At 41.4% G+C, this 27,497-nt stretch overlaps 3 protein-coding genes across 4 annotated transcripts in view; 1 reads left to right on the forward strand and 2 right to left on the reverse strand.

The window, feature by feature from the left end:
- Nucleotides 1-1,513: 1,513 nt before the first annotated feature.
- Nucleotides 1,514-5,716, reverse strand: gkap1 (G kinase anchoring protein 1). Its single transcript, XM_086112186.1, has 12 exons — nucleotides 5,583-5,716; nucleotides 5,090-5,341; nucleotides 4,634-4,801; nucleotides 4,475-4,552; nucleotides 4,036-4,189; nucleotides 3,931-3,959; nucleotides 3,659-3,808; nucleotides 3,437-3,523; nucleotides 3,299-3,362; nucleotides 2,646-2,716; nucleotides 2,108-2,185; nucleotides 1,514-1,607 (listed from the first exon to the last, which is right to left on the reverse strand). Exons 2-12 carry the CDS (start codon nucleotides 5,324-5,326, stop codon nucleotides 1,566-1,568), a joined length of 1,158 nt encoding a protein of 385 aa, XP_085968312.1. The 5' UTR covers nucleotides 5,327-5,341; nucleotides 5,583-5,716; the 3' UTR covers nucleotides 1,514-1,565.
- Nucleotides 5,717-6,207: 491 nt separating this feature from the next.
- On the reverse strand, nucleotides 6,208-13,442 carry LOC147205065 (gluconokinase-like). 2 transcript variants are annotated; one of them, XM_086112184.1, is made up of 6 exons: nucleotides 13,390-13,442; nucleotides 12,250-12,288; nucleotides 11,892-11,922; nucleotides 11,695-11,781; nucleotides 9,092-9,135; nucleotides 6,208-7,700 (listed from the first exon to the last, which is right to left on the reverse strand). In XM_086112184.1, the coding sequence occupies exons 1-6, from the start codon at nucleotides 13,413-13,415 to the stop codon at nucleotides 7,337-7,339; spliced, it is 591 nt and encodes a 196-aa protein (XP_085968310.1). In that variant the 5' UTR covers nucleotides 13,416-13,442; the 3' UTR covers nucleotides 6,208-7,336. The 2 variants fall into 2 exon arrangements, with proteins under 2 accessions (XP_085968310.1, XP_085968309.1); XM_086112183.1 differs by having other exon boundaries at nucleotides 12,250-12,291; nucleotides 13,390-13,425.
- A 417-nt stretch (nucleotides 13,443-13,859) lies between these two features.
- frmd3 (FERM domain containing 3) overlaps nucleotides 13,860-27,497 on the forward strand; it is a 44,083-nt gene continuing 30,445 nt past the window's right edge. Inside the window, exons 1-2 of the mRNA XM_086111493.1 lie at nucleotides 13,860-14,165; nucleotides 27,261-27,365. Coding sequence (XP_085967619.1) covers nucleotides 14,055-14,165; nucleotides 27,261-27,365 — 216 coding nt within the window. The 5' untranslated portion in view covers nucleotides 13,860-14,054. The remainder of the gene's footprint in view (nucleotides 14,166-27,260; nucleotides 27,366-27,497) is intronic.

The raw sequence follows: 27,497 nt of genomic DNA on the forward strand, positions 1-27,497 counted from the left end.
TAATCGTTTTGATTACATTTTTGTTTTACTCTAACAGTCATGGTTTTGATTTGAATAATTTAAATTGGAATATATCAACAAAGTGTGAATTTTTCATAATTTTTGTGAAAAAAATATCATTGTAGTTGTAATATAATACAGGATTTCTTTTATTGCACTTCACATATAAAATGTGATTACAAAAAGATTTGTAATGTAGGCCAACTTGTAAAACTACCATACACCAGTTCTTAATTTTTTTCTCTTAATATTACACTTTTTTTTGGTAACTTTTATAAGAACTAAAAACAAACTCCCATTACTTATGGTTCATTTTGTATATTAATATTTCAAAAGCAGTGTAATTCCTTATATGACATTAAACTAACAAAATATAACTGTTTTAGGAATGCTCACGTAACTACTTTGTACTTGAAACTGACAAGCTCGCTTATAAGATAAGAAAACCTTTATTAGTCTCGCAATGGAGAAATTCCCAATTCACAGCAGCAAAGTTATGAAAGGAAGAAGTAGAAAACAAAATATATATAAAATAGTGCCTGCTGGAAAGGCAGCCACTCTCGCGGCGCCATTTTGAAGTCAAAATAACACAACACAACACATAGGACACAGACAGTCGTGCAATCTTCCAGCATGGGTGTGAACTTTCTTCCAAAAATGCTCGATTTGAACATTCATATCATGACACAGGAAACTTCCCTTGCATTTTTGAGTTTAGTAGTCGCATAAGTATTTGCAATTATTGTGACATTTACTCTTAGGAGTATATACATTGTACAATGAGTTTGATTGCTGTGTAATTCGTTTGTGTTTCAACATTTACATGGAAAGAAATGTATTGATCGCATCATTGATCTCTATCAGTTTATTTATTGGATACCTGTCCTACGGGGCTGCAGAATATTCTAGCACACTATTCCTTTCGACATGATTACTGTCCAGTCAAAGCATTTTCAAACAATCAGGTTAAATGGCGGCCTCTGTTTTGATAATAGATGCATGCCATGCTTCAATAATCTTAAGAAATAAATAATGCACCTGAATTGAGGCCCTTTTTTTTTTTTAATCTGACACACCCTGAAAAAATTGTAGAACACAAGTAAATAAAGACTGCAGCCACTATTTCATCGTTGGGGGCAGAGGGTGTGGGGTGCTACTAGGATACTATAATTGTGTAATAGTAAATAAACATATTTTTAAAAACACATTTAAACTAAGAATAAATTTTAAATAATTCAAAATCACAAAACATTTTTTCACTGAAAAAGTATTTTATTGACTTCTCAGTGGAGTGGACAAACTAGAAACATTTCTCAACTCCCAAGTCAGTCAGACATTTTGGCATTTTGAACTAACAGGCACTCCTGTTGCTCTGCACTCGTGCCTGTAGGGGGCAGCATTGACGACCATTTTGCGTGTGTGTGCGTGTGTGTGTGTGTGTGTGTACACGTGTGTTGAGAGAGGCATGCATTACCACATGCCGACAGTCCAACATTAAAAAAAGAAAAGAAAAAAGAACAAAACATGAACGTGTTTATTTGTTGTTGGGGCTTCAAGTAACACTGTCAGAGAGCCGCATCAGAACTTTTCTTCCCTCTCTTGTTTCCCTGGCAACCACAAAAGCACAAATGATTATGAGTCACATATTTAACATGTCACACATTTAAATAAAACAAAAAAATGCCCTTTCATGCTATATTATAGTGACACAGGAAATACATTTTACTATTCCAACCCCCGTGAATAACAGGGTACCTTAAAACCATTTTGGGGCTTATTATTATTAGAATTATTTTGTAAAGAAACTCACCTCCAAGGCACAAAGCGGATTCACCGTCACGTGAGTGCACAAAATATTGAGGGTCATTTTTAATAAATGTTTTTTGGAAACTTATGACATGAGTGTTAAAAGGCGCCACTTCGTGAAATTCTACGTCTTCAATAAAGGGGTAGGTAGTTTTGTTTTCTAATACAGTGATTCAGTACTTTTTATACTCCAATAGTATGCAGTAGATTCACCGGTTGTCATGGCAACATTTTTGACTATGTCGTTTCTGTGAATGTTTGAATAGGAGAAGAGGAACTACAGCGTAAAGACTCCCGGTACCTGATGTTTGGGCTGTTCGGACTGCAGACATTTGACTTTAGATCGTTCTTGCTCCAGGGCAGCATGTAATAAGGTCACCTACAAAAAAATTATGAAAATATGAGGCGGCAAGCAAGGATGAACCGGACCTCGTGCCCTCTTTTTCATGGTGAATTGTTCAAATCCCGCATTCGCCCCTCCGACTAGGACAGCTTAACTTTCCCAAGTTTAACAGAGCAAATGCAAATATTTCATACACTACGAAACAAAAACAAAAAAAATATCACAAAAACTGGTTATGTGGGTTAATACACATGATAATTTGACATTTCCGTACAGATTTCAGCAAGAATCATGATAGTTAACACTCATGATTTGCTCCCGCGGGCCACATAAAATGACGTGTGGCGACCTCAAGTTTCAACCCAAAATGGCTGTCTTTCAATTTTACACATTTGAGCCTTTTTTTTTTGGTGACTTCTGTTCTGACAGACCTGGTGTGTGGGGGCCTTAAAAGACACAAGTCATTTACGAGTAATTATAAAAAGTGCTAGCCAACCTGCGATGAGAGTTCCTCTTTGATATGCAGCAGCTCCTCCACTTGGAGTAAGATTTCTGCTTTGTCTTTCACTACACACACACACACACACACACACAAAACATCGTCAAAACAACCCCACTATGTTGCCTTAAAAATGCCCCCTGCTAGCTTAATGCTAACATATAATGGAAAATACCAATGATGTGCTAGTGGTTAGCATTGATAGTGGCAGTTTGAGAAGTTATTTTCTTATCTTATTACGCAACAGAAGTAACTGATCTCAAGGTCAGGGAAAAATGCTTCTCCGATTTGTTAAAAGTGAAGAAGAATTGCAGTTTTGGTCCAGATTTTGTGCCAAACTAAGAACAACAAACCTATTCGACAAGAGGCAGATGATTTGCTTTAGCGGGCCACTGAAACCCGAGTTTCAAAGCTTCTCGTTTGCGGTAGCGCGGTCATCGAGCGGTTTGCATGTTTGCCTCGCAGTCGAGCGGTTCTGTGTTCTCCCAACTCCAACTGACTCCCACATTACTCAAAAACATGCACGTTAGCTAGGTTCACTGAAGATTCCAAATTGTGTGCGCGTTTTGTGTGCTGCAATTGGCCGGCACCCCGACTTTTGACCCAAACGAGTAGATTAGCACAATAAGACAATGTATGGACCGACTCACTCTCTCCTTGCTGAAGCATCTTGAGAAGCTGCCCGTTTCTGGCTTTCACCTCCTTGTATTTGACCTGCGAGACATGATGCGAGTTGTCAGCGTGTCTGGATTGTTTGTCCACACCGTACGAGGCTCTGGGGGTCCTACCTCCCACTGTGCGATGGTCTTCTTCAGCTCACGGATCTCTTGGTCCTTCTTCTCCAGCTCATACTTCAGCTGCTCGGCACGAGGGTCCTTCAGCAAAAGGGAGGTGAAAAAGCGCGAGAGAAATAAAGGTATTGTACAAAAACATGGCTGAGTCATTTCTGGCACGATGAGTGAAGTGAGTTGCTTTTTTGGGGGGGGGGGGGGGGGGGTGCGCACACTCACTGGTTCATGTTCCGCAGGGGTGTCGCCTTCGTGTCTGCCGTTATACTGCTTGCGCTTCTTCTCCCGCTGGATTATTCGGCTGACGTCGTCCTCTAGCTTGTTAAAGAAACGCTCCTCCTGGCCCAGTCCCAGAGCGGAGTTGGCCGCTTCCTGGTGTATGAATAGGGGGTTTCTTTTATGAGTTCTTATTTTAGTTACAAATTAAATGAACCAATGAATAACATTTCAAATCTGATTGAATATGTAAAACTGTTTAAATGCTAGCTGCTCACCTCTTTCTCTTGTCTCCGGTTCACATGCTCTACAAAGAGCAAGAGTACATCAATTACGCATATGTAAAGCATTCTTGGTGATCTAATCCTGGGAGTTTGTCCGACCTGCGCTGCCTTCAGCCTGGAAGTCCTGCAAAGAGACTGTCTTTTTGTCTTTGGCCTGCGCATTCCTCTTCTTCTTCTCTTTGCTGCCGCCACCGCTGCCGCCATCTTTGCGAGACTTTGGTAAGGACGTGTGATTGCTGCTGCTGCCTCCCTGCTGAAAAAAGTTCACCAACGCAGACGTTGTGCTCTTGCAAACAATTTAAGACTCTTGTGAGATATGCTGAGAGAGGAGGGTGACCCAGAACGGGACAAGCCGAAAGGAAAATGATAACTGTCCATCTAACAGAGCAACATAGTTTTGAGGCAGCATCAGTAGCAATAAATATGTGACTATAAACATGGAATATAAAAAGGTTAGATTATTTTGTTATTAATTTTCCAAATTTCCTATGGAAATATTGAGTAGTATAAATGTAATGTGCGTGCTTGTTGGAAGTACCTGTTTGTTTTGTTCATACTCGAGTTTGCTCAGAATCAAGGCCTTCTCCAAATCTGCCTCGTACATCTCGGATGTCATCTGCAGTGAGAACGATGACATGTTTTGGACATGCGACACATACACACATATATAAATGAGCTGGACACGGTCCTCTCTTACCTGCTCGTCCCTCTGCTTCCACTGCTGCCAGCCCTGCTGGGATGATGGAGTAGCACCGTGCGCCGAAGGGGCGGCGCTGAGGAGCTCGCTGGCTATTCCCGAAAGTGTCATGCCGGGTGGTGGGCCGTGAGACTTCTGCGGGATCTTCTTGAAAGCCAGATTGCGAAGCTGAGATGGAGACATTGCACATGCTAGCTCAAGTCGATGGAGTCGCTCGGGTTAAAGGACATTAAGATGCCATGTTTGTTGCCAAATCACAAGTCATCTCAATGTACTTTTTTCATATGCAGTAGAATGGATATATAGAACATAAAGGACTAGACTACTTGAACATTAGGCATCTCCAGCTGTGGCTCATTCCCATGAGACATCAGTCAGTCACAAAAGACGCATCATAGAGTGTTATAGAATCATTGTTGATCCTTCACACACATTATTAAAACCCGAAACTCTCACCTCGTTGGCTTCACTTTGCTGCTGTTCCTTCTTCTTCTTCTTCTTCTTGTCTTTCTTCTTGTCGTTGCCCTGAGATGCTTTGCCCCCTCTGGATTTTTCCAGGCGCTGCTTCCCGGAGCCGCCTTTGTTGGGAATCTTCCCGGCCTCAGAATTGTCCGATTCGGAGTCCGAGTCGATCTGAAGGAGGGCGAAGCGCGAGGCGGTGGTGGGGACCATGATGGTTGTTGACGATGCCATTGTGGAAGCCTAATACTGATGAGGGGAGAAGGAACGCTCTGGTGAGAATAATCTTGAAGTCAATACTATTTTGATGTAGCATTAAGACTAAATATTGGTCGTTTAAAGCGTACAAAGCTGGCATTTGACTGACGGCTAGGTGCGCATAGCGACATCGCTTTTACAAAAGCTAAAGCCGGCTTCTTTTTCTTCTTAGCGCTTCAACAATCACACAAATTACGACACACAACAGTCCAGAACGATAAATAGAACTTACGCTGGGGTTTTTTTCCAATGCGCTCGGTCACTTGTCGAAGAGTGTTAACGTTTGGAAAAGTTATCCAAGTCTTACTTTCACCTGTTAGAGGAGAAAGGATGAGCTCTTCCTTGCTAGCTGTTAGCTGGTTTTGGTACGGGAAGTTAGTAGTGCCGAAAAGGATGCTGTCGTTTTTTCGGTTACCAAAACACGTCCTCGTGAAAAATAAATCGCACATATTAATGATAATAACTCTCAGTAAATTAAAATGCGATGCTAATTAAACCGATTATGTTTTAAAACCATGACGGAGCAGCGGCCAAGTGTATCACAAGGTATGTTTTATGGATGCGTTTGTACAAGTATTAACACCACACTCACATCTGTCATTAGCATTACTTTGTCTTTGTGGGTGTTGTACTGGCTTTGTTTGCCTTCATCTTAGCTCAGTTAGGTTCGTAAATAACATCACTTCAGGAATGTGTGCAATAACTAGATTTCAATTCAATCCTGGTGGATGTATGACAAACTGAGTGAATTCTGGTGGATTTTAAATGCAGAAATAGTCATTCTTATAGTGTGTTATATGTACCACAAGTGGTGCCGGCGCTCCCTCTCGGGATATGCAAAGTAATCGCTCGCTAAGAACAGTTCATTTGTATTTAACGTAAGTCTAATACAGCATAGTTGAAATGTTTGATTTATCATTTACAGGTAGTGCATTTTAATCAAATCATTGTTTAAGTACACACACACACACACAAATATTTAATTTGTAAGCGCGGTGTCCGTAGTCGACCTGTGCATTATGTTATAATAGTTTATCATATTAAATCTATCTTTGGGGAAATCGATGCATTCTGGTTTGCTGTCTATTTACATCAATGCCAATTTTCCCCATTCAAGGTACTGCTCTGTGAGGTATGTTCAGTGCATGATTTATTTGACAGTAAGCAGTTATTCCAATGAATGAACAGGTGTCAGACTGGATCACCCTTATTCCTCCTTGTAATACTCTATAGCAAACACTAGAGAGCAGACACACTCCAGTTTGGCAGTTTAATTGTTCACGTAAATAAGTACAGTGAAGTACAGTGATCCCTACTTCGCGGTTCGTTTATCGCGGGTTCAGTGCATCGCGGATTTTTTCAAACATACTTTTTTTTTTTTTTTTTTTACATATACATGGAGTACAGTACTGTATATGTTGCCCTATGTGACTCGCTGTTGTTTTGCAGCTTCTCGCGGACCGTTTGCGGACTTTAAAAAAAATTACCTGTTCATGTTAATTGGACGCTATTTCTTTTCGTTTATCGCGGGTGGTTTTGGTCCCCATTAACCGCGATAAACGAGGTATTACTGTATACCGATTTAAAAGTGGCATTTCAGTTTCTCTTTTGGTACAAATTACATTTAATAGAGGACAAAAGTTTCATTTCAAACATCGCAATATGTGCATGTGTTCCTCTTGACAAGCAGTGTGTACCCTTCATGATATTTAGTATTTTGCAGGAGTGTGTGACTGTGTGTGTGTTTGTGTGTGTGTGTGTCTCCAGTGTCTGGGTAGGAGAGATAAGAGCGGGGCCTTCGGGATCACCCCCGCCCCTCTCCTTTATTTGGAATGAGGTTTAAATACAAGTCAAACAACATGACATGGTTGCCAAATAGAGGTTTGTCAGAAGTGAGTGTGTGTCTGAATAAAAACAAGTTGTTCACAATATTAGGTAAAAGTCACATCAACAGTGGTGAGATCCGTTTTGCTGTCTCTTTAATCGTCACCTTGGAGTCTTGAGGCTGCTGAGGTGTTTCTCCACCTCCATAGCCATGTCAGGGATGCTCCTGCTTACATCCAGACGTACAACGTTCTCCTCCTGCCCTTCCACTGGGAGCTCCAGGACATCAAACTGGGAAGCCAGAAGGTCTGCCTTCATGAAATGTCCGCTGCGGGCCACCATCCTCTTGCGGATGACCTCGTAGTCTCCGTGCAAAAAGAGAAAAAAGACACCGGGAAGGGAGTGGGGAAGTGGAGTGGAGGAGGTGGAGGTGGGCAGGGCTTTGGTGCCGTGGAGGAGGATGAGTCTGTAGAGGCGTTTGAGGGCAGAGCACGCCACCAGTGCATCAGCACTGGAACGTCTTTCTCTGTGATGGACATACACGGTAAACAGTTTGATCAGATTTAAATTAATGTAAAAAAAAAAATCACAATGGACTCATCCTTTCAAATAAGTGCTAGAAAAAGTCAAAGCAGAGCACACAAGTGTGGGTTTAATCCCCTTAATGCTCACTGAACTGAGGCATGAAGTTGTGTCATGAAGACAATTTTTTCCAACGTTTTCATCTGATTCCAAACTGTATTTTCATCGGACTTCAGAGGTTTCACCGTTGTAATATCTTATGATGCAAATCTGACGGTGTCCTTTTTAACTTTTGCACGGTTGTGTTTAAGTGTAACTGACAGTATGAAGAATTTTATATGTAATGGCAGATTTTTAACACCTTCTAAAATGAAAGCATTCTTCTAACCTTTTAACCGGCATTCTAAAGGGCTTCAGCTCTGAGGTATGAGGCCCAAGATTCCAAATTGCATGTTCATTCACTGCACAAGCTTCGCGCGGTTTGCCAGAGGTGGAAAAGTGGTGGAAACTGCCGTATTTTAGGGGAGGGTTTTGCACTTTACATAGCACTGATGGATTTCCCAATGGAAAAACTTGGGAGAGCACGCAAGCGCGAAATGAAGTTTGAGGTGTTGGAATTGGAAGTGGAAGTGGAAGTGGCAAACAAAACATTCTTGGGAAACATAAAAGAAATCTATTGCGGCAAGAAATTTGGGGAAGCCAGCAACTGCATAAAAGCCATGTTTCGTTTGATTTTACTCATATTGAATGCAGAGTAATTGGATGCATGTGCCATTGCATTTAAATTGCATGCGCAAACCTTTAGTAATTCAGACCCAGAAGAGGAAAGGTAGAGGAAAGTGAGGGATGAGCAGAATGGCAGAAGGAGGGAAGACGTCCCGTCTAAATGTCTTTGATGTCGCAGGCGATATGGTGGCACACTTTCAGCTACTTTCAATTTTCCTCGGCCTCATCACAAACCCAGTCAAAAAACTGGCAAAATGGTTTTGATCTTTCGATGACAATTTCATGCTTTTAATGACTAAATCCCCCTTCATCATTTTGTGTGTTTGTGTGTGTGTGTGTATGTGTATGTACAGTTGAGTTGAGTTGTGTATGATTTTATTTTTTGGTGGGTACGTATGCCCAAGTGGGTATGTGTGTGTCTGTGTGTGTGTGTGTGTGTGAGAGAGAGAGAGAGAGAGAGCAAGAGAATGAATGTGTGTGTAAGCGTGGTTTTTTTTGTGCTTACGTATGCCCAAGTGGGTAAGTGTGTATTTGTGTGTGTGTGTGTGTGTGTGGTGAGAGAGAATGAATGTGTGTGTAAGAGTGTATGATATTTTTTGTGCTTACGTATGCCTAAGTCAAGTGGGTAAATGTGTGTGTGTGTGTGTGTGTGTGTCAGTTTTGTCACACCTTTCAATGACGTCATGTAGTCTGAGAAGCCAGGGATATCTATCCTGAAGAGAAAAGTGAAAACATCATGATTTATTGCTACTGGATGTTTGCAGGAAAAACATTTCAATTGTCTAAAAGTTAAAAACTCAAGCCTCCCCCCCCCCCCCCCCCTCTGGTAAATTGCATTAAAAAAAACAAAAATAATATGAACCACTACTATAATTAGTATTACATTTTAAAAATGAGATGTATATATTTTTTGACCCACAAACCAATGAATCTACAGTGGAAATAATGAAAAACATTTAAACATCCGTCTGTAATATTTCATATTTATATATATATATACATATAAGATAAGATAAGATAAGATATCCTTTATTTGTCCCGCAATGGGGAAATTACAATCAGAATTCAGAAAGGAAAAACGCTGGGTAGGGAGAGGGAAAAAAACCCACGCTCGAACTATCCTCTTCTGAGGATAATTTAAGTCCAGGATAAAAAAGACCCTAGCACATGAATAAGCATTAGACAGTTACAACAAGTCACAAGACATAACATGTATAAGGGGGGGGGGGGGTGAATGGGAAGGGGGGGGGGGTAGGGTAACCGCGACGCGGCTGTCGATGACCAGCCGCACGGTCACCGTTGCGCTCCGCATCATCGAACCACGTCACGGGGGAAAAAGAATCGGAGCGATGAAGACGGTGATAACAAGGATGTGTATGCGCGTGTGGTTGTCCAGTTGTGTATGTGTATGCATGTACAGGTCATAGCTGCTTCGTCGAGGTCTGCTCATCATGAAGACAGTCCCGGCTTATCAGTCCATGGCCGAGAAGGAGGGGGGTTGGTGGTGGGGGGCCCTAGACTCCATGCGTATTTCCATCCAGGGGAAAGGCCAGATAGCGTTGTTTGTTTTGGAGAGACGGCCGCCAACAATTCCAGACAGCCTTGAGTCCTTGGTCTGTATCTCTCACTGGCGCCGATCAGCCAATCCTCAATTCCTTTTCGAAGCGAAAATTCTCCATGGTATTATCGATCGCGCGGAGTCGCTCCAAACCGCAACAATATTGCGGTTGAGCTCAGTCACCGCTTGAGTCTGAGTGTTGGACATTCGCGCCAAGCTATCCAGAGTGACCGGCAGCTTCTTCACTTCCAATAGAGCTGCTCCCGTCGGTTGAATTTTGCGATAGAACAGCAAGCTGCCAACACCAAACAGCAGCATACCTGTTATCAAAAGGCCAATAATGTAGATGTCTTCCACGTCCTCCACGGACAGTACTGTCAGGCACACCGGTCTCCACTTTCTCCATGGATCCAGGGCGTATCCGGCAGCAAGTTTCCCCGGAGGGCAAGCAGGCTCCCCACTGCCCGCTCTTTCCGTCGAAAATATTTAGTCAATTACATCGAGAGACCAGCCAACTAATACCATGGTTAGTTCTTCGGATGAAAACACGGTAGGAGGCTAAGGAAAAAGTTGGACAAAAGACAGCACAAGAAGACTAAGTGGCGAGCAGGGAAAAAAAAAAGGTGGTGGGGCAGGGAGCAGAGCAGAAGCGTCCGCCTTCGTCGAGAGCCAAGCAGAAAGAAAGATATATATATATATATATATATATATATATATATATATATACACAGTATGTATATATATTTATATGAAATATTATTACACATAAAAAACATTTCACATTGTGAGTAAGCGTTACACAGAGCCAAAGTAAAAGCAAAACGGACAGATGCTTGCTGAACTCAGGTCTCAAATTCTGAATGGTAGGACCTCAATTTGCGGTGTATTTAATCAGTCTAAATTGGAGTCACATTGTTGTCATGTGGGCAATAGAAAACAGAGAAGAGGAATCCCATTTCGTTCCATGTCCACCTCAAAGCACGTTCGCCTTGTTGTCTGCAGCCAATTATGACAGTGACACATGAAAGCCTGACGGTCATCCAATACGTTGCCATAAACTGGCTGATCATTTCCTTTGGTTATTTGCAAACTAGAGCTCGAGCCAGCACAGTTTGGGTACAGGGTGCACTTGAAAGCACAGGTGTGATGGAAGCTTACCATGGGGCAGCCACGGCACATTGCTAACGTTGCTAACATTAGAAATGCTGCCAAATGTTAGCATCAGACGTCGATGTTTACACTCCCCTTAAGTGCTGGTAACTTCAGCAGCAATTCCCTGCTAGTTGTGAGAGATAAGGACTGGGCCCTTCCCCTTCCGAGAATGGTGAAAAAATGTGAGCCATAACTTCAGCAGCAATTCCCTGCTAGTTGTGAGAGATAAGGACTGGGCCCTTCCCCTTCCGAGAATGGTGAAAAAATGTGAGCCATTCAGCCTCCAGAATTCTTTATTTTTCTTAAATTTGATGTGATTGCCAATATTAACCCATTCACTCCCAAAGACGTTTTTAAACGTCTTTTCAGACTTGGTCTAGAATTGGCTGGTACTGAATGAGTTAATGGTTCAAACTATAAATACAACATAAACAATGATTAGTAACAATAAAATGCATCACAACAGTGATATTTTATCCCAATCCTATTGATTATGTTGGGAAAAAACGGTTTAGTTAAATTTCCAAACAGTGAGCATTGTGCTGACAAGATTCCAACTGACCTGGTCGGTGAGTGCTTCTCCGCGAGCCATCTTGGCCACATTCTCCTCTGGGTGGAAGCTGTCACCTTCGTGCAGAGGCCACCCCAGCTGATATGTAAATACACATCACACACACACACACACACACACACAAATTCAGGTGATGACGTGGTCAAACATCCCCTGAGATTAAGCACTGGAGTGATGGATTTAAACACCTTTTCTGATAGGAAGCCCCCCAGAGAACTTCTGCATGACAAACACAACACAGCAGTTAATAAAGTCGCACAAAATTTGGATAGGTCCAACTGTTCTCAGCATACGTTGGGACACGTCAGTTCAGTAAGCAGTTAAGGATGAACTGATTTTGCTCTTTTGCTTTTTGACCAGAAAAATGTGAGAAGCTAACACGTTCAGTAAAATGTTTTAGAATCACACACGTTCACATTTGTTCCAGTTAATACCGTTACGGTATTATAAATCATTTCATTTCGGTAAACAAATTGAATCAGTACTCCGACCAAATATCCATACTTCACCTAATGAGTGTGAGTTGTTACTATTGCATACACATACTTGCCACAGCCTGACACTCCCATGATGATGTAGATCATCCTGCTGGAGCGAAAGTGGATAAAAAACGCACACGCTTTACACTCCAAAAGAATATGAATATAATCAAATCAATCAATCAATGCATCAATCTGTCTATCCATCCATAAACAGAATTTGTGATGTGTTTCTTGTTCCATTCCGAGTAGATGGTGCAGATAGACTGAACGTTGTGTCCAGTGAGTGTAATTTACGTCTAACTTATGTTTAACACAAGTATAGCCAACTGGCAACCAATGGGCTGCACACTGAATGGCTCGCTGACTGATGCCCCCACAAAAGAAAACTATTTTATTTATTCTTACCCCCCCCCCCTCCAAAAAAAAACCAACAACAAAAAAAAAACGCTAATAACATCTGGGGAAAACGTGAAAATGTAAAATATGATATTAAATACTGGTGAATATGCGGCTTCTGAACTGTGAAATATGCAAGTGGTCGACTGTAGTTTTGAGTTTTATCACCAATCACCACAGATTACTGTGTTGACCAGATATTTCGCCACACGTACATACTACTGTATATTGTAGTCGCACAAAATGGCGGCGGACCTTGTCGTCTGAGGGGACGAAGAAATGTTAATACAGTATTTTTGAAATTAATAAAAGAAGCGAACATAAACAGCAAAGGCGTCCGTGGTTGTGCACATGATCGGAACACGCAGCGAGACGGTGAGCTTCAAAATAAACCTTGCGCACCATAGAATACGAACAAATGAAAGCCTTGGGTCGCTTTTAGTTTGAAGTTGCTCCCGGCATGACGTGATGGCGTGGTGGCTGTCTTAACTGGACTCTTGACCCGTAGTTGGGTACAGTTTATATCGCCGTCACAACTGTTGTCACCAGTATCATCTCAACGCCATCCCGAAATCGTATTCAATTGCTAACTAAGGACGCTAAAAACTACTTATTAAGACTGATAATAGGCCGAGTGTCTTGTGGGAGAGAGAGAGAGAGAGACTCTCTCATATGACATCGTTTCAATGGTGCAGTCTTCTAGATTCTCGCAAAATAACAAATGGAAACGAGCACGAGTCGCATGTTCGTTTTGCACATTTTCACAAAATTCGGATAAAAACACTTGGATAGAAACTCCATTACTGACCTGATACTGCATAATTTGCTTAGCATGCACAGCCAATGAAACGTCTCGTTCGTATTACGTCATCAATGTTTACAATTAAAGGCACAGTGTCTGCATTATTGAAAACACAAAAATAACGTGTTTGTGTATTGGTATGATCATTACTTGAATAACATTTTTTTCCTCATAAAAATATCGCATTACTTGCCTAACTTTTCTTTTTTGTGTCCAAGAATAATTTAATACCCGATTTTTTAATAAAATAGGATGATAGTCTCCTAAAATACAAGTTTTTTTTAGGTGTTCAATTTATTTTTCTGTTAACGTGTGATTGATCCTCTCCTTCATTGTGGTCACATTCTGATTAAGCGGGCATTTGGCCGTTTTTTTTTCTGACCACGTCAATATGACATTACACATCCCTAATGACATATTGTTGTGTGCAAGTGCCCTTTAAGTTGAATCTACAGAGAGAGAGTGCGGTAGAGAAAGCGAGAGGGAGAGAGAGAGAGCGAGAGAGAGAGGCTGACTCCATGCTGTCTGTGCTACAGCTGTGGGCAGTAGACATGCTCCATCTGTCCGTCCTGCTCATCCTCCTCTTCCTGCATCCGCCCATTCATCCATCCCAGCAGCTTCAGATGCACTGACATGCCGCGTGGTGCTTCGCTTCAGAGCCTCACACGAGGATGAAAATGCTCCGCTTCCGCAGCCCCAGCATCCGCTCCCTGGAGAACCACCAGGAGATCCCGTGCACCATCCGCCTGCTGGACGACTCGGAGATCTCCTGCAACATCCAGGTAGAGAGTCATCATCACAATGGGTAGAGCAGATTGAGTGGTACGGTAGCGCAAGCTTTTGCACACATGCTCAATGCGGACCGGTGTAGTTTTACATAACGTGTTGTTTGTCTCTGTTGCAGCACAATGCACGTGCAGCCTCAGAAATGTATAATTACATCAAATGAACATCCTACGGCAGAATAATTATTCATGTGCATGTGGCCAATGCATGAGCGGAGAGAGAACTTATTTAGGAAGTTTGCCTCTAAGCACAGAAATGAAGCTCTATTGGGTGTGGTGGACAAGGTGTTGACGGGAATCAGGCTTATTAATATTTTATAATAATAATAATAATATGGGCTACCATTAGTCAAAGTGCATGGCCTGCAGTCCCAACAGCTGCACGTGCACGTGGTATAAATGATGATGCTTTATATTTGGATCACATTCGATAAAATGCACAATTATTAGTAATATTTCACATTGGATTCAATAGACGTGCATAATCTCTTTGAGAGCTTCACAGTGCTGTATGAAATATTATGCCTCAGTATGACAGGATCAGGGAATTATGTAAACATATAACAAAAGTATACAAACCAAAAATATAAATACAACACTTTTGTTTTTGCTCCCATATGTCATGATCTAAATTCAAAGTTTTAACACTCTGTCAATAGCCACAAAAGTTCACTTTTCTCCCAAATATTGCCCATACATATTTTGAATCTGTGTGTGCGAGCCATTCTCCTTTGCCGGTATAATTGGCGCCGAATGAAGCATTTGAACTTTTCTTTTTACATTAATGAGATGTAAAAAATGTTTTACATGATAAAAATTGACATACAGGTGTATGTGTTTTTCATAGACAGCGATGACTAGTTTGACTACTTAAGACAAAGCAAACATTTTGTCTCTTTACTTTTCAAAAAACCCTCGAGGTCCCTCAGTGCGAATCCTGGTGGGCACTCTATATATATATACTGTATATATATAAATTACTTGTGTACCAATACAATACCTCAGGAAGTGTTTGAAATCGTAAAAAAAAAAAAAAAAAAAAAAAGCATGATGTCTCCTTACTCAGCTTACTTTACGTAACTTCTTGTGTGTATTTTTCTTCTCTGTCTTTTAACACTCTTTTGCTCCAGCCAACAAATAAGCCAAAGAAAAAGTTTTTTCACGTGACTTTAGAGACATTTGACACGAAAATGGACTTGCATAGTTCCAGCTGACTGCTTTTAGGTTTCTTTTCTTTTCTTTTCCGGAGTGTACTGTTTAATGGCTTTGTGTTGCCAGTGTGCTGTGTGCTTGTTCTTTGCTCCGCTGTGCATATTTCATGACCTCCTGTGCCTCCTGCTCTAAGTCGCTCACAACAGCAGCAGCACTTCTCTTTCTAGTCACTGCATTAATTTTTTCCTTTCGTTCCATAATGTGGGTCAGTCAGCACACGCATTGCACATATCAGTCCATTAAAGACCATGTTGAAATGTTGCGTGTAGCAAAAGTGTAATTGAAATGTCTGTCTTTGACTCATTTATTGCATCAAACACTGTCAGTGGGTATGCGGTGGGATTTGGTGGTGTCCTACCGGCACTGCATAATACTAAGAACTGTTCCTGAATGGACCACATTGCAGAGCGGCTGCATGCCAGAGTCAAACTGGAGTTGTCGTTAAAGATGCAGTTGTCCATGTGACGTAAGATCATTCATTACTGTGCAGGGAACTCGTTTACAACATGCAGCAAGCCTCCACACAGAGAGACTGTTCGGTGCTTCTTTTTTGGTGAACAGTTTTAATGTATAGTGTCTCAAATTAGAAATAATTATACCTACTTAGCATTTTTTTTCACGATGAGAGAATGGACGCATCTAATGGATTTGTTTTAAAGGAGACATACATTAAAACAGTCATGAATTCACCGATTCACATTTTTATATACACATCTGTGGAACCTACCTGGAGATAGTCACTGAGAAACTCATATTCTGGTATTTTATGCTCATTCTGCAACACCTTAAAAAGTAGAAAAAATGGCAACAAAATCCTGCCGAATGGGAAATTAGTCATTGGTGTGACATCCATACATAGTAACTTTTTGTGATATTTTATGAGTGACTGTAGACTGGTGCAGATTAGTGAACGTAATGTGTTAGTTTAGTTGTTACTCAACAATGTATTTTCAGAAAAAAGGGCAGCCGAAAAAATAATTACTTGGTTGTTTAATTTCACACTGCACGGGTGCAGGGTTCGATTGCGGCTCCGGCCTTCCTGTGTGGAGTTTGCATGTTCTCCCTGTGGGTACTCCGGGTTCCTCCCATATTCCAGAAACATACATGGCAGGTTAATGGAACGCTCTAAATTGTCCCCAGGTGTGAGTGTGAGCACAAAAGCTTCTTCGTCTCTGTGTGCCCTGCGATTGACTGGCAACCGGTTCAGGGTGTCCCCCGCCTACTGCCCGAAGACAGCTGGGATAGGCTCCAGCACACCCGCGGGTGGGCAAGCACTCCAGAGATGCAACTATTTGTATCGAGGCTACTAAAAAGTAAACTGTCTATATTATGTACTCCTGAAGTTTAAAGTGGGATATTTCCTACCTTCAAGCAGGCTGGAATGCAGCAGTAGGATACCGTATGTATTGTATAAACTTGTGTGTAGGTGTGCGTGTGCGTCTGTGTATGCTGTGCTGCAGCATGTAACATACTGTAGGTCCTGTCATGCCAGAGGGAAAAAAGAGTAGGTACTACCGGAGACATAAGTGTCTCAAGACGCAGTTGACCTCACTACCTTCTTCTTCATCCCGTCTTTATTGCATCCCGCTCTTCCCTTTACCTTGACCTTATCTTTCTTCTCTCTCGGTCTGGGTCCCCTGGCGTGTCTGTGACACATCATGTATAATTAAGAGAGATCAGTGTTCCTCATGCAGCTGACACCCATCAGCTGTCGGTGATGCTTTTGCATGATGAGTGTGTCTCCTTAAGGCTGAGACAAAGACATTAGAAATGCATGGTTGTTGGTGACCTCAGTGTGAAAAACACAACTAGTTTGGGGGGGCTTAATCAGTTTTAGTTGGAACAAGTTTAAAATATGAATTATTGACATTTATGGCAACAAGTGCTTGTTAGCAAGCAAATTGCTTGCTTCAAAACAATTTGTTTTGACTTCTATCATTAAGTTGGAGGACAATAGAAGGGACAATTAGATTACGATGCGATCGTTTTTCCACTTGATTTGACATTTTTGAGACTTCCTTGTGTGTGTGTGTGTGTGTGTGTGTGTGTGTGTGTGTGTGTGTGTGTGTGTGTGTGTGTGCGCGCGCGTGTCAGGCTATTGCAAAGATAGCATATGCAGCAGCGACGCAGTTCTCGGAATCGCTACGAGAAAGTTAAAAATAGCTGGACTGGTTCTATTCCCGTCCCGCTTTGATGCTCATCAAATGAATCTATTTTCTGACTTTCACTTTTGCAGGGTGATTGTAATTTAATGGCATAAGAAACAGGTTATAAAATCGAACATTGGGAAGGCAATGTAGGTGTGATAAATTCAGCGACCTAAAAAAAAATTGGAACTATTGTGGAATTTTGACCATTTTTCCTTTTATGCAAATAAGTGCTCTCAATCACAAAATTTGAAGTTGGGATTTGGGAGTTTTCAGGAGTTGGAATGGAACAAGAATGTGCATTTCCCTCAAACAAACGCTTCCATAGAGCGAAATCGGAGAAACTCATCCTTGTGTGGTGGTCTCTTGGTTCCGCATTTACAACGCACATTAAAACATGAACGAAAAATGGGATTAAACTATTAAAGTAGACAGACTGGAATCTTTTAGCCTTTTAGGACTCCAAAACTGATTATTGATCCAAATAAGAAGCACGTGATTGGCACAAAAATTTGTCATGCACCATATTGATATTCAGGGTTTTTCTCAAGGACACCTCCACTGTTGAAGGTAATCACCGTGGTCACTGCAATTACCCTTTGTGGCATTGCACTACATTAGGTGCGCATATGAGAGCCACTAGAAGAGCTGCATCAAACATTTTGCTTTCACGAAGGTGCTCAAGAAAGGTATTCATGTGACAATGTGTCATTTTTGTGCTTGTTTTTTTTTGTAGAACTGTTCTGCATCATACTGACAACTTTCTCCAATATTATGCTCTTAGTGCAATCTCGAGGGTTCTACAATACCCTTTAAGACAAATGCCGATTTTCTCAAGCTTTGTCAAAGGAGCATCTGATATAACCTCAGAAGCCAGAATAGTGTCGAGTTGAATTTGTCCCGCGTTTATACAAAAATATGTGTGTGTATATATATATATATATATATATATATAATAAATGGGGGGGGGGGGTGCTGACCATTTTACAGAACATCCAGCTGAAAAAAAAGGCCTCTGACATTATCTAGGAAAGCGGAAAATGTCCAGGTTAACATTATCCTTCCCATTTTAAAGTTCATTTTAAATGCAAATGACACACAAAAAAGCAGAAAAATGTCAACTTTTACATGCAGTGCAAAAGGAGCTTCAAAATGTGTGTGTGTGTGTGTGTGCTCGTGCGTGCATGCGTGTGTGTGTGTGTGTGTGATGGCCAGCAATGCAAGAGGAACGGATGGCTCTCCATTAGAAGAGAAACTAGTCCTGCCCCATAAACGGATAATTTATGGCTAACTCTAAGCTTATTAGTCGGTGTGCCCAGCCATGAACTCACTCCTCAGTGTGCATGCATTTCAAGTCACTGCATGTGTGTGTGTGTGTGTGTGTGTGTGTGTGCCTCGATTATTGCAAGTGATGTTGAGGTAATTTACCACTCCCACACAGGCACAAGGTTACAGCACAGCCAATGTTTCATGTAAACCCAATGAGAAAAGAGCCTGTACAACTCAACATATCCAATCTAAAATTCACAATTTTTTGGGCTGGGTCTCATTTCTTGAACTTGCTAAAACCGTAATCCAATAATTTGGCACCTTTTCTATTGATCAATCCCAGCATTGGCCCTCGCGCCAAATTTAAACAAGTGGTTCTCAAATGTTCTTCTGGAGATACAACCCATTTAAAAAATGTAACATAATGCATGTGTATTTTCAGAGGCTTCAAAAATGGTATTTTGTTTCACTTCTTTAAATACTGTTTAAAATGAGTTTGACCTACTGCCTGGCCAAAACGCGGCTCTTGTCAAGCTTTAGTCAACCCTTTCATCATGTGAGAGGCAATGACCCACAGCAACGCTAAAGGCATTTTGTAAATACACTCATTCCCCTCCCATGTTGTTTGCTTGTGCCTCTCGTTCCCACTGATGCATTCAAAAAGGTGTGATTTTATTTATTGATTTATTTTGCCGTTTCCAGCGGCCTTGCGTAACTCATGTTTTATGGCTTTTGTAATTGGCACAACAGTAAGCTGTGTTGACCTCATTGTGCATGGATTTTCTAATAATCACTTAGCCCCTTGATGCCATGAACTCGAATTACTCAGGCACAAATTCCCACAGTCGCTCTGACAAAATCCGTCCCAGAAGAATGGAAGCCGTGAGCATTGATGGAGGGACCATCTCCACATTTTGGAGGGTAATCATAGGTCATTTCCAAGGCTGGTCTCCATAATGGGGATACTAGGATACATCCCATAATATCAGCCTGGCTCCTTTGCAGTGTTTGATACTCAGCTTGGCTCCTGAAGTTTTCAGAGCGTCGCCTCAGAGGATAATTTGCATCCTTGCATCCTTGCATCCTTGGCTGGACTCTAATCTTTTCAAATGCTCCAAACACCAGCGAGTGACCCACTTAGACTTGACAAACTGAAGTCAGTGCTGTCAAATGCTCTTCAGGAAAAAAGAAAAACAACAACTTGAGAGCTTTAACTGCCAGGAAAATGACTGCATATGATGCGAGGGGTGGTTTAAAGCACGGGTCCCCAACCGCCGGTCCACGGACCGGTACCGGTCCGCAGGGCATTTGGCACCGGGCCGCACAGAAATAACTTGCCTTAATTCCGTTTTATTTATTTCGGAATACAAAGGTTGTTTTATTTTGAAAAAATACCGGATTCTCCGTTACATCCGTCTGTGTCACGCTTGATTAACGTTAAGCCACGCTTCTCCGTCACGTGACCAATTACGCTAAAGACAAAACGCTTGAGCTCGCAAAATGAGTAAAAAAAAACTGCTGGAGATCGCAAATGACAGCGGTCTTAAAAGTACGTTCGAGACAACTGGATTAAAGTTATGGCTGAATACTCTGAGATCACCACAACAGAACTGTTGATATTTCCTACCTGTGTGAGGTGGGGGATTTCTGCAGCAACGGCGACTAAAACAAAATTACGAAGTCGACTGGACATAAACCACACACTTGAGGTGTCATTGTCTCCTATTAACCCGAGATGGGACCGTCTGGTTGCAGAAAATCGAGCTCGGGGCTGTGGTGAGTCGTCATTTTCATGCACTTTGAATTTGCGTTGTATCGTATTTTGTAGGCATTAAACATTACCGTAGCGATCAGAGTGGTGCTGCCAGATTAGACGCTCCTTGTGTTTATCATGATATATCGAAAACACCACAGTTTTCATGCAGCTCATACCATATTATTTTGTTGTATTAATCCGCCACATCTTAAAGGCCGGTCCCTGAAAATATTTTCTGACATAAACCGGTTCGTGGGGCAAAAAAGGTTGGGCACCCCTGGTTTAAAGTTCGATAAAGAGGTGGATGGCTCAAATGAGCTTCGTTGGTGTCACTTTGCACCAGATCAATTAGCTATACAGCTAAATTAGCTTCCGACAATTTTCTAACGACTTCATGCTGTGAAAACAAAAAAAGAGCACGAGTGTTTGCTGTTACTCGGCACACAAAGGCATATAACCGACAATTGGGCAAAGATCAAATCCGCACGTATCCTTAATCTCTGTTTATATCATTGTTGTTAAAGTCCCATCAACTCCACCACGCCTTCCCGTGGCTGCACCCACCCCCAAGCACCCCCTACCCCCCGCTCTCTTCTTTATTTATAATTCATGAAGTTTCAGCTGTACATTGAGCCAATTAGCTGGGCCGTGCCATGAGAAGAAACAGCTAAAGTGGATAAGGACCAGCCATAATCGAGCTGACATGCGTATTAATTAAACAACATCAGCCACTTAGTGGGCCACATGACCGAGGGTCCTCGTGCCTGGGAAAAAGAAAGGTGTTGGGAAGACTGTCTAATCAATAGAAAGTGTTGCCTCCTATATGCAATAATTTACACAACTACAGCATAATTGGTGAGAATTCTGCTCAATGTCTTTTTTTTTTTAACTTTTTTGTGACACCGTAGAAGGGCACAGTGATTCCAAAAGAGCAAAAGTGTTTTAAAATGTACTTTATCGCCATGAAGGATAATTCTTTCTTCTTCAACTGCTGTCAAACACTGAAATTCCCGAAATGCAAATTTCGGTGTGCACACAATGCCCTCTTGAAAACTTGGTACATTGTCAGGATGATGATTTTTATTCATTTACTTTTTCAACCAGCCCACAGAAACTCTGCGGCAAAAACGTAACATTAGGTGATGAAAAGCGACGGCTCACTATTGCAGCTTCAAAACGCAAACAAACAGACGATTGAAGGTTGCCTGCAGTCGTTTTTAAAGTGCAGAAGGACTCGCTCAAAGACTCATTTAATGAAAATTGACAGTCACAAAAAAATCCTTCATAAATAATATGCGCTCGTTAATCTGTCAGCGGATCTTATTTTCAAACACATGTAAAAATGTGACTTAAAACATTACCAGTATAGATAACAAAGGTTTTACCAAAACAGATTCAACGTCAAACAACGTCAAAAATCTTCAGAAGAAAATTGGTAAACACATTTCTTCCTAGCTTTAACTTATAAGTATGGGTAATTTTTTGTTTTTTTTACCCCTTGTTGGTTCAAGATCTTCACCCTCCTCGGGTCAAATCCTCACCCCGATGCACTGGGAATAAATAACGCAAGCAATAGCATGGCCCTTTTTGGACCCAGCACTGGGTTAGTTATTTCCAACAGCCCTTTTGGGTTACTTGGAAGTGTTTGAACGCTGGAGGTTTTGCCAAGCAACAGGTGACAGCTGGCCAAAATAAAACCTCTCCTCTCACATGAACACTTTGAGATGGTAATTCATGCCTTTGTCACATCCCGGCTCGATTACTGCAATGCCCTTTACTTTGGAGTCAGCCAGTCCTCCATTAAGCGCCTTCAGCTGGTCCAGAATGCCGCCGCTCGCCTCTTGACTGGTACTCGTAAGAGGGAGCACATAACTCCTACTCTGGCATCCCTTCACTGGCTCCCCATTCATTTTAGAGTTATTTTCAAGATCCTCTTATTTGTTTTCAAATCTCTGAATAATCTCGCGCCACCTTACCTCTCTGAGCTCATCCGCCCCTACACACCTGCCCGGCGCCTCAGGTCTGTGGACCAGACTTTATTAGAAGTACCAAGAACTAAACTGAGGCTCAGAGGGGATCGAGCCTTTTCTGTTGCTGGTCCCTCTCTCTGGAATGACCTCCCACTAAACATTCGGCAAGCCTCCTCGCTGCCCATCTTCAAAACCCTCCTCAAAACTCACTTGTATTCTTTGGCATTCGACTCAGCATGACTTAGATTTGTTCTTGGTTTTACTGTTTGGTGCTTTCTACCGCCTTTATTACCGATTTGTCTTACTGTTTATTGTGCATGTTAAATTGCTCCATGTACAGCACTTTGTATGCAGCGATGGCTGTTTGAAAGTGCTCTATAAATACTGTTGACTTGACTTGACTTGACTTGACATCATGATGAATTGCCATATAAATGCTGAAACTATTTCCATTATTGCCTTTGGGAACTGCCCGCTCAGATTTGCAGTGAATTTACAGTTTGTACATGAAATATGACAATTTCCAGTCCCCCCCCCCCAAAAAAAAACGGACTAAAGTGACTTTGTATTGCAAATGCAATGTGGTCGGTGGTTATGCTACAGCATCAATACTTGATGTTTTGTGAGTTTTTGCGGATTTAGGACGGACACCGGAATGAATATTTGATGGCATAAGTGCTTTTATTTTATATCGCTTGACGTCTGGACGTGGCTGATTGCACAAAGCTTGTCGAGCACCCAGAGGCACACACACACATACACACACGCACATGCTGTAGTGTGCAGGACTTTGCTCCCGTTAAACTGAAGCCACTCTGCACTGAGGGCTCTTTTGAAGTGTGTGTTTGTGAACAAGAAAGAAGGACACTTTGCCATCATTAAGTGAGGCTCATGTTGAGACTGACCGGGTTAATTTTTAATATCCAGGCCTTTTGACAATATAAAAAATGGATTTCCTCCTTGTTGGACATGACATAGACTCTCAAACCCTCTCTTTCTCTGTGAGTCAAGCGTCCTCTTTATTTAGCGCCGTCCTCCCGCCGTGTTTGGCCTTTCACGCTGCCTCTGTTGTCTGTCCTCAAGTGTCTGCCCCCAGGACGAGGACGAGTGTGACTCCATGATCCGTCTGCGGCCTCCCTGGCAGCGTTCGGGTGCTTGCATTTCCTCTCTTTTGCGATTTCACGGCTTCCTCACGCTTATGTCGGGGGAGATTGAGATGAGAAAAAGGAAGGATGGATGGAGACATATGAAAAAAAAACCAACAACAAATATGGACCGAGACATTTGACTCAAACTATGCTTGCGTTTTCATTTTGTTTTGATGTTTGTTTGTGTTTGTGCGTGTCCCGGTGAACCAACGAGTAAATCTCAGCAAATGCCCGGAGGACTCAAATCAATCAGTCCTGCTTAACTGAGCACAAATTCAACCTCCATCAGCAGGTTATTGAGCAGTCAGAGGACATGCGCCCAACACTGATTGCTATACGACTCGAGAGGGGACACACGATGTGACAAAATGGCAGAGTCAGGCTTTATTATCGAAAGACCTGACAGAAAAAATATCTATCATGCTACAGCGTCATCGGAAAAATGTGCACAACTCCCAATGTCCATGCTAATCACCTAAATCCGCTTTTATGATTATTTTGACGGAACGAGATTTTCTGTGTTATCCTGCATAGACTTTTAGTTTTGTGTTTTAAACAAGTATCTCCTGTGGCCACTGTGATGTGCATGTGTTGTATTTTGGGGTGGGGTTTCAAAATAGAAACACTAAGCTGTTAAACATGTTTTTGTTGACAAAAGTAAAAATTGACATTCAAGTTTTTAATGAAAGCAGCAACATTTCTCTTCAGCATTGCGCAAATTCCCTTGAGGTCACATTTTGATAACCGTTAGTTGCATCGAGCAGAATTTTGTTAGACCACTCAAATTTGTCATTGCTTTTGTCAGTTTCAGGTTATTTCTCAATTCTCATTCTTTCAGACATCAATTGAAAAGCAAAGCCTGAATTCCATTACTTAAGTTTCTTTAAATTCATTCTTGCTTCTGTCAAGTTATTTCAGTGAGTTATCGTTGGTTCGCTAGCTTGTTAAAGTTAGCTACTTCATGCAAGACTCCCAGGCTCATTCGTGTTCTGGGGCTGCTTTGCCACATCCGGCATGGTTCTCCCAATTCTAAAGCAATGGCTGGTTTTACTTACTTAAAATTCTGTCTTATTACAGTGACAAATGTGTTTTATTTATCTTAACATTAGGGCACCAACGATGTTGTCCTCATGTCTAGCTACTGGCACCTTAAATGTTCAAGAAAAGATTCTGGTTCCAATCATAAGATCAGCAACTGTTCTGTTTAGTTAGTTAGTTAGTTAGTTCGTTCGTTAGGAATACACAGGATCACAAGGCCCAGTAATGATCTGGGGCTGCTTTCCTATACGTGGCATTTGTTTGTCGGCCAATTCCAACAATTCTAATTAGATACTTTTCTGTACATTTTTATTTATTAGGTATTTTGTCAGTTCAAATGACCATTGTAGATGTTTCTGTCTTTATTGCAAGGAAACCAAGAATTTTGACTTCGCCAACTGTCAGAAAATTGGAAGGATGTATCATAACTGATCATGAATCATGAAATTGAAGAGGAATCTGCCATTTCACTTTTAAGCTGCCATTTCAGGCGAATTCCAGAGCTTGACGGTGTACCCTGCCTCTCGCCCACAGGATAGTCTCTATCTCAACCACGGCCCAATAAGCAATACATGAAATGATGGTACTTTTACAAACAAATTCAAGCTTTTTTTTTTCTTTTTTTTTTTTACCTATTCCATCTAATGTGGGCCATTCATCACTGGTCTGGTTCTCTTATGACAATATTTTTTCCCCACTTTTCTTAATGGTCCAGCCTTGGCAGGTGTTTGCACTCTACATTCTCGTATTGCTCGCGTGCATTTTACATGATGAGTAGATATTGACTGAAGAGCAGAGTGTTTATTGATCGCTCTCTGCGTGTCTGGATTGCCTTTATGGACCGAACATCCGCCCTGTATTTACTGGCACTCCATTCTCTCAGCAAATGCATCACCACCACAAAGCTGCTGAAGCTTTTCTCATTATTATTATGATATTTACAATCATAAAACTGCACGGCAGAGTTAAAGCCAACAGGGAAGGGTTGGCTGGGATTACAAAGCAGCCGAGAAAAGAAAGAGGGGTGGATTTTGTGGGATTTGTCAGCTTTAATAGCAAGCATTTGGTTCAGAGCCCAAAAGAACTTCCATTTCGGAAGTCAGCGCCAACCAAGGGAAGGTTATGAACTATATGACCTTCACGCTCACACCTGACATAAATCTGTTCATGCTCCCACAATGGACATCTGTCATGTACAGTGAAAACCCTTTCATCCAATAACCAGTTGTGAAGCAAAGCACCTGTACACAGTATCTTAGTTCATGCTGCATACAACTTGGTCGGTTTTATTGAATTTTTTTTCTCCGTGCAATGTTATTCCTTTTTTTGTGCTTCTGCTTTATAAATAATTAGAATAACATAGAATAACATATTTCAATGTTCTGATTTTGTGAGCGAAATGGACTTTGGGCAGAGCAGAGGTGTCAAACATACGGCCCGCGGGCCAGAATCGGCCCGCAAGGAGGTTCAATCAGGCCCGCAGGATAATTTAAAAGTGAAAAAAATGCATAAAAGACACAGAATTAATATTTTTAATAAGGTGCAATTCATTGAGTATCCGCTAGGGGACACTGTTTTGATCAGAGAAGAAGACAACAGAAGCCTCAGTCCGTCACTGAGACAGACCCATGACAGCAGACGCTATCTATAGCGCTCTCACATTTACACATTTAATAGCACTCTCTTTAGTTTGTAAGGTGTAGGCAGGGATTACATTTAGATTTTATTTTCACGTGTAAATGGTTTAAAACTTCCTTTCTTTATAAATCTCGTTTAATCTTAAAGTGCATTACTATATTTTTCAATACCAATTACTTGTTAAAGTTTGTACCATCAATGGGATCAGTTGCAATGCATATTTGTGAATGATAAAAGTAAATTGCACATTTGTCAAAGGAAATGTAAGGTGCTTCCTCAAATGTTTTGTAAAAGATATGTTCATTCAATTTCAACATTTTCCTAATGTTCTTGTGCTTCTTTATACCAAAACAAAGGAAAGACATATTGTTTTGGTTATTTATAGCAAAGTATGGTATCATTTTAATGGTCCGGCCTACTTGACATCTACCGAGGCCGTATGTGGCCCACCATGTGAAATGAGTTTGACACCCCTGGGTTAGAGGGACAAAAATGAGACTTCAGTGGATGGTTACTGGGTAGGAAGAAAGAAAGACAAATGAGTAGATCGTGTGCAAGGGAATTTCACCAAAAATATTTTATGAGAGTAAAGCAGTATATTTAAAACAAGTTGTGTAAATATTTACGTACAAGTTGCATTCCAAGATTATAAATATATTTACTGTGTTCTGGTGGCTTGGTGATGAAATGTTCCATCTACCTGTGATATTGCAATACAGTATTGTTAAACAAGACAATTTGACCATGGCACGAAATGTGAGGTAAAAATATAAAATTTGCCACGCTTGATCCCTGGTATATTTTGACGAAAGCATGTCATACACACACCATTAAGACACCTCTGAAGTGTTTTAAAGAGTAAAAAATAATGCACCATAAATTCTAAAGTTCTTTGTACTGTATATTCTTCCTAGAGAGACACCAAAGGCCAGTTCCTGTTCGACCATGTGTGTAATCACTACAACCTCCTCGAGAAGGATTACTTTGGTATTCGCTACGTGGATCCAGAGAAACAGAGGGTAAACGTCACACTCGCTGATGTTAGCCTTTTAATAATAAAATATTGCATCTGCAGAAGAGAGATGTAACCAATAGTTTAGGCACGTTCAGACACACACACACACACACACACACACACACACACACACACA

This window comes from Hippocampus guttulatus, chromosome 5, assembly GCF_054856545.1.
Source record: "Hippocampus guttulatus isolate MCC_2025c chromosome 5, RoL_Hgut_1.0, whole genome shotgun sequence".
Lineage (NCBI taxonomy): Eukaryota > Metazoa > Chordata > Actinopteri > Syngnathiformes > Syngnathidae > Hippocampus > Hippocampus guttulatus.

Bases quoted from the DNA above. Each gene is read 5' to 3' on its own strand.
- LOC147205065 (XM_086112183.1), bottom strand. From the start codon at position 13,415: ATGCTAAGCAAATTATGCAGTATCAG. The intron at 12,292-13,389 runs GTCAGTAATGGA...CTTTCGCTCCAG, and splicing joins AGCAAATTATGCAGTATCAG to CAGGATGATCTACATCATCA. The intron at 7,701-9,091 runs GTGTGACAAAAC...TGTCCATCACAG, and splicing joins CTACATGACGTCATTGAAAG to AGAAAGACGTTCCAGTGCTG.
- gkap1 (XM_086112186.1), bottom strand. From the start codon at position 5,326: ATGGCATCGTCAACAACCATCATGGTCCCCACCACCGCCTCGCGCTTC. The intron at 4,190-4,474 runs GTACTTCCAACA...AACTTTTTTCAG, and splicing joins AGTATGAACAAAACAAACAG to CAGGGAGGCAGCAGCAGCAA. The intron at 2,186-2,645 runs GTTGGCTAGCAC...ATTTTTTTGTAG, and splicing joins AAGAGGAACTCTCATCGCAG to GTGACCTTATTACATGCTGC.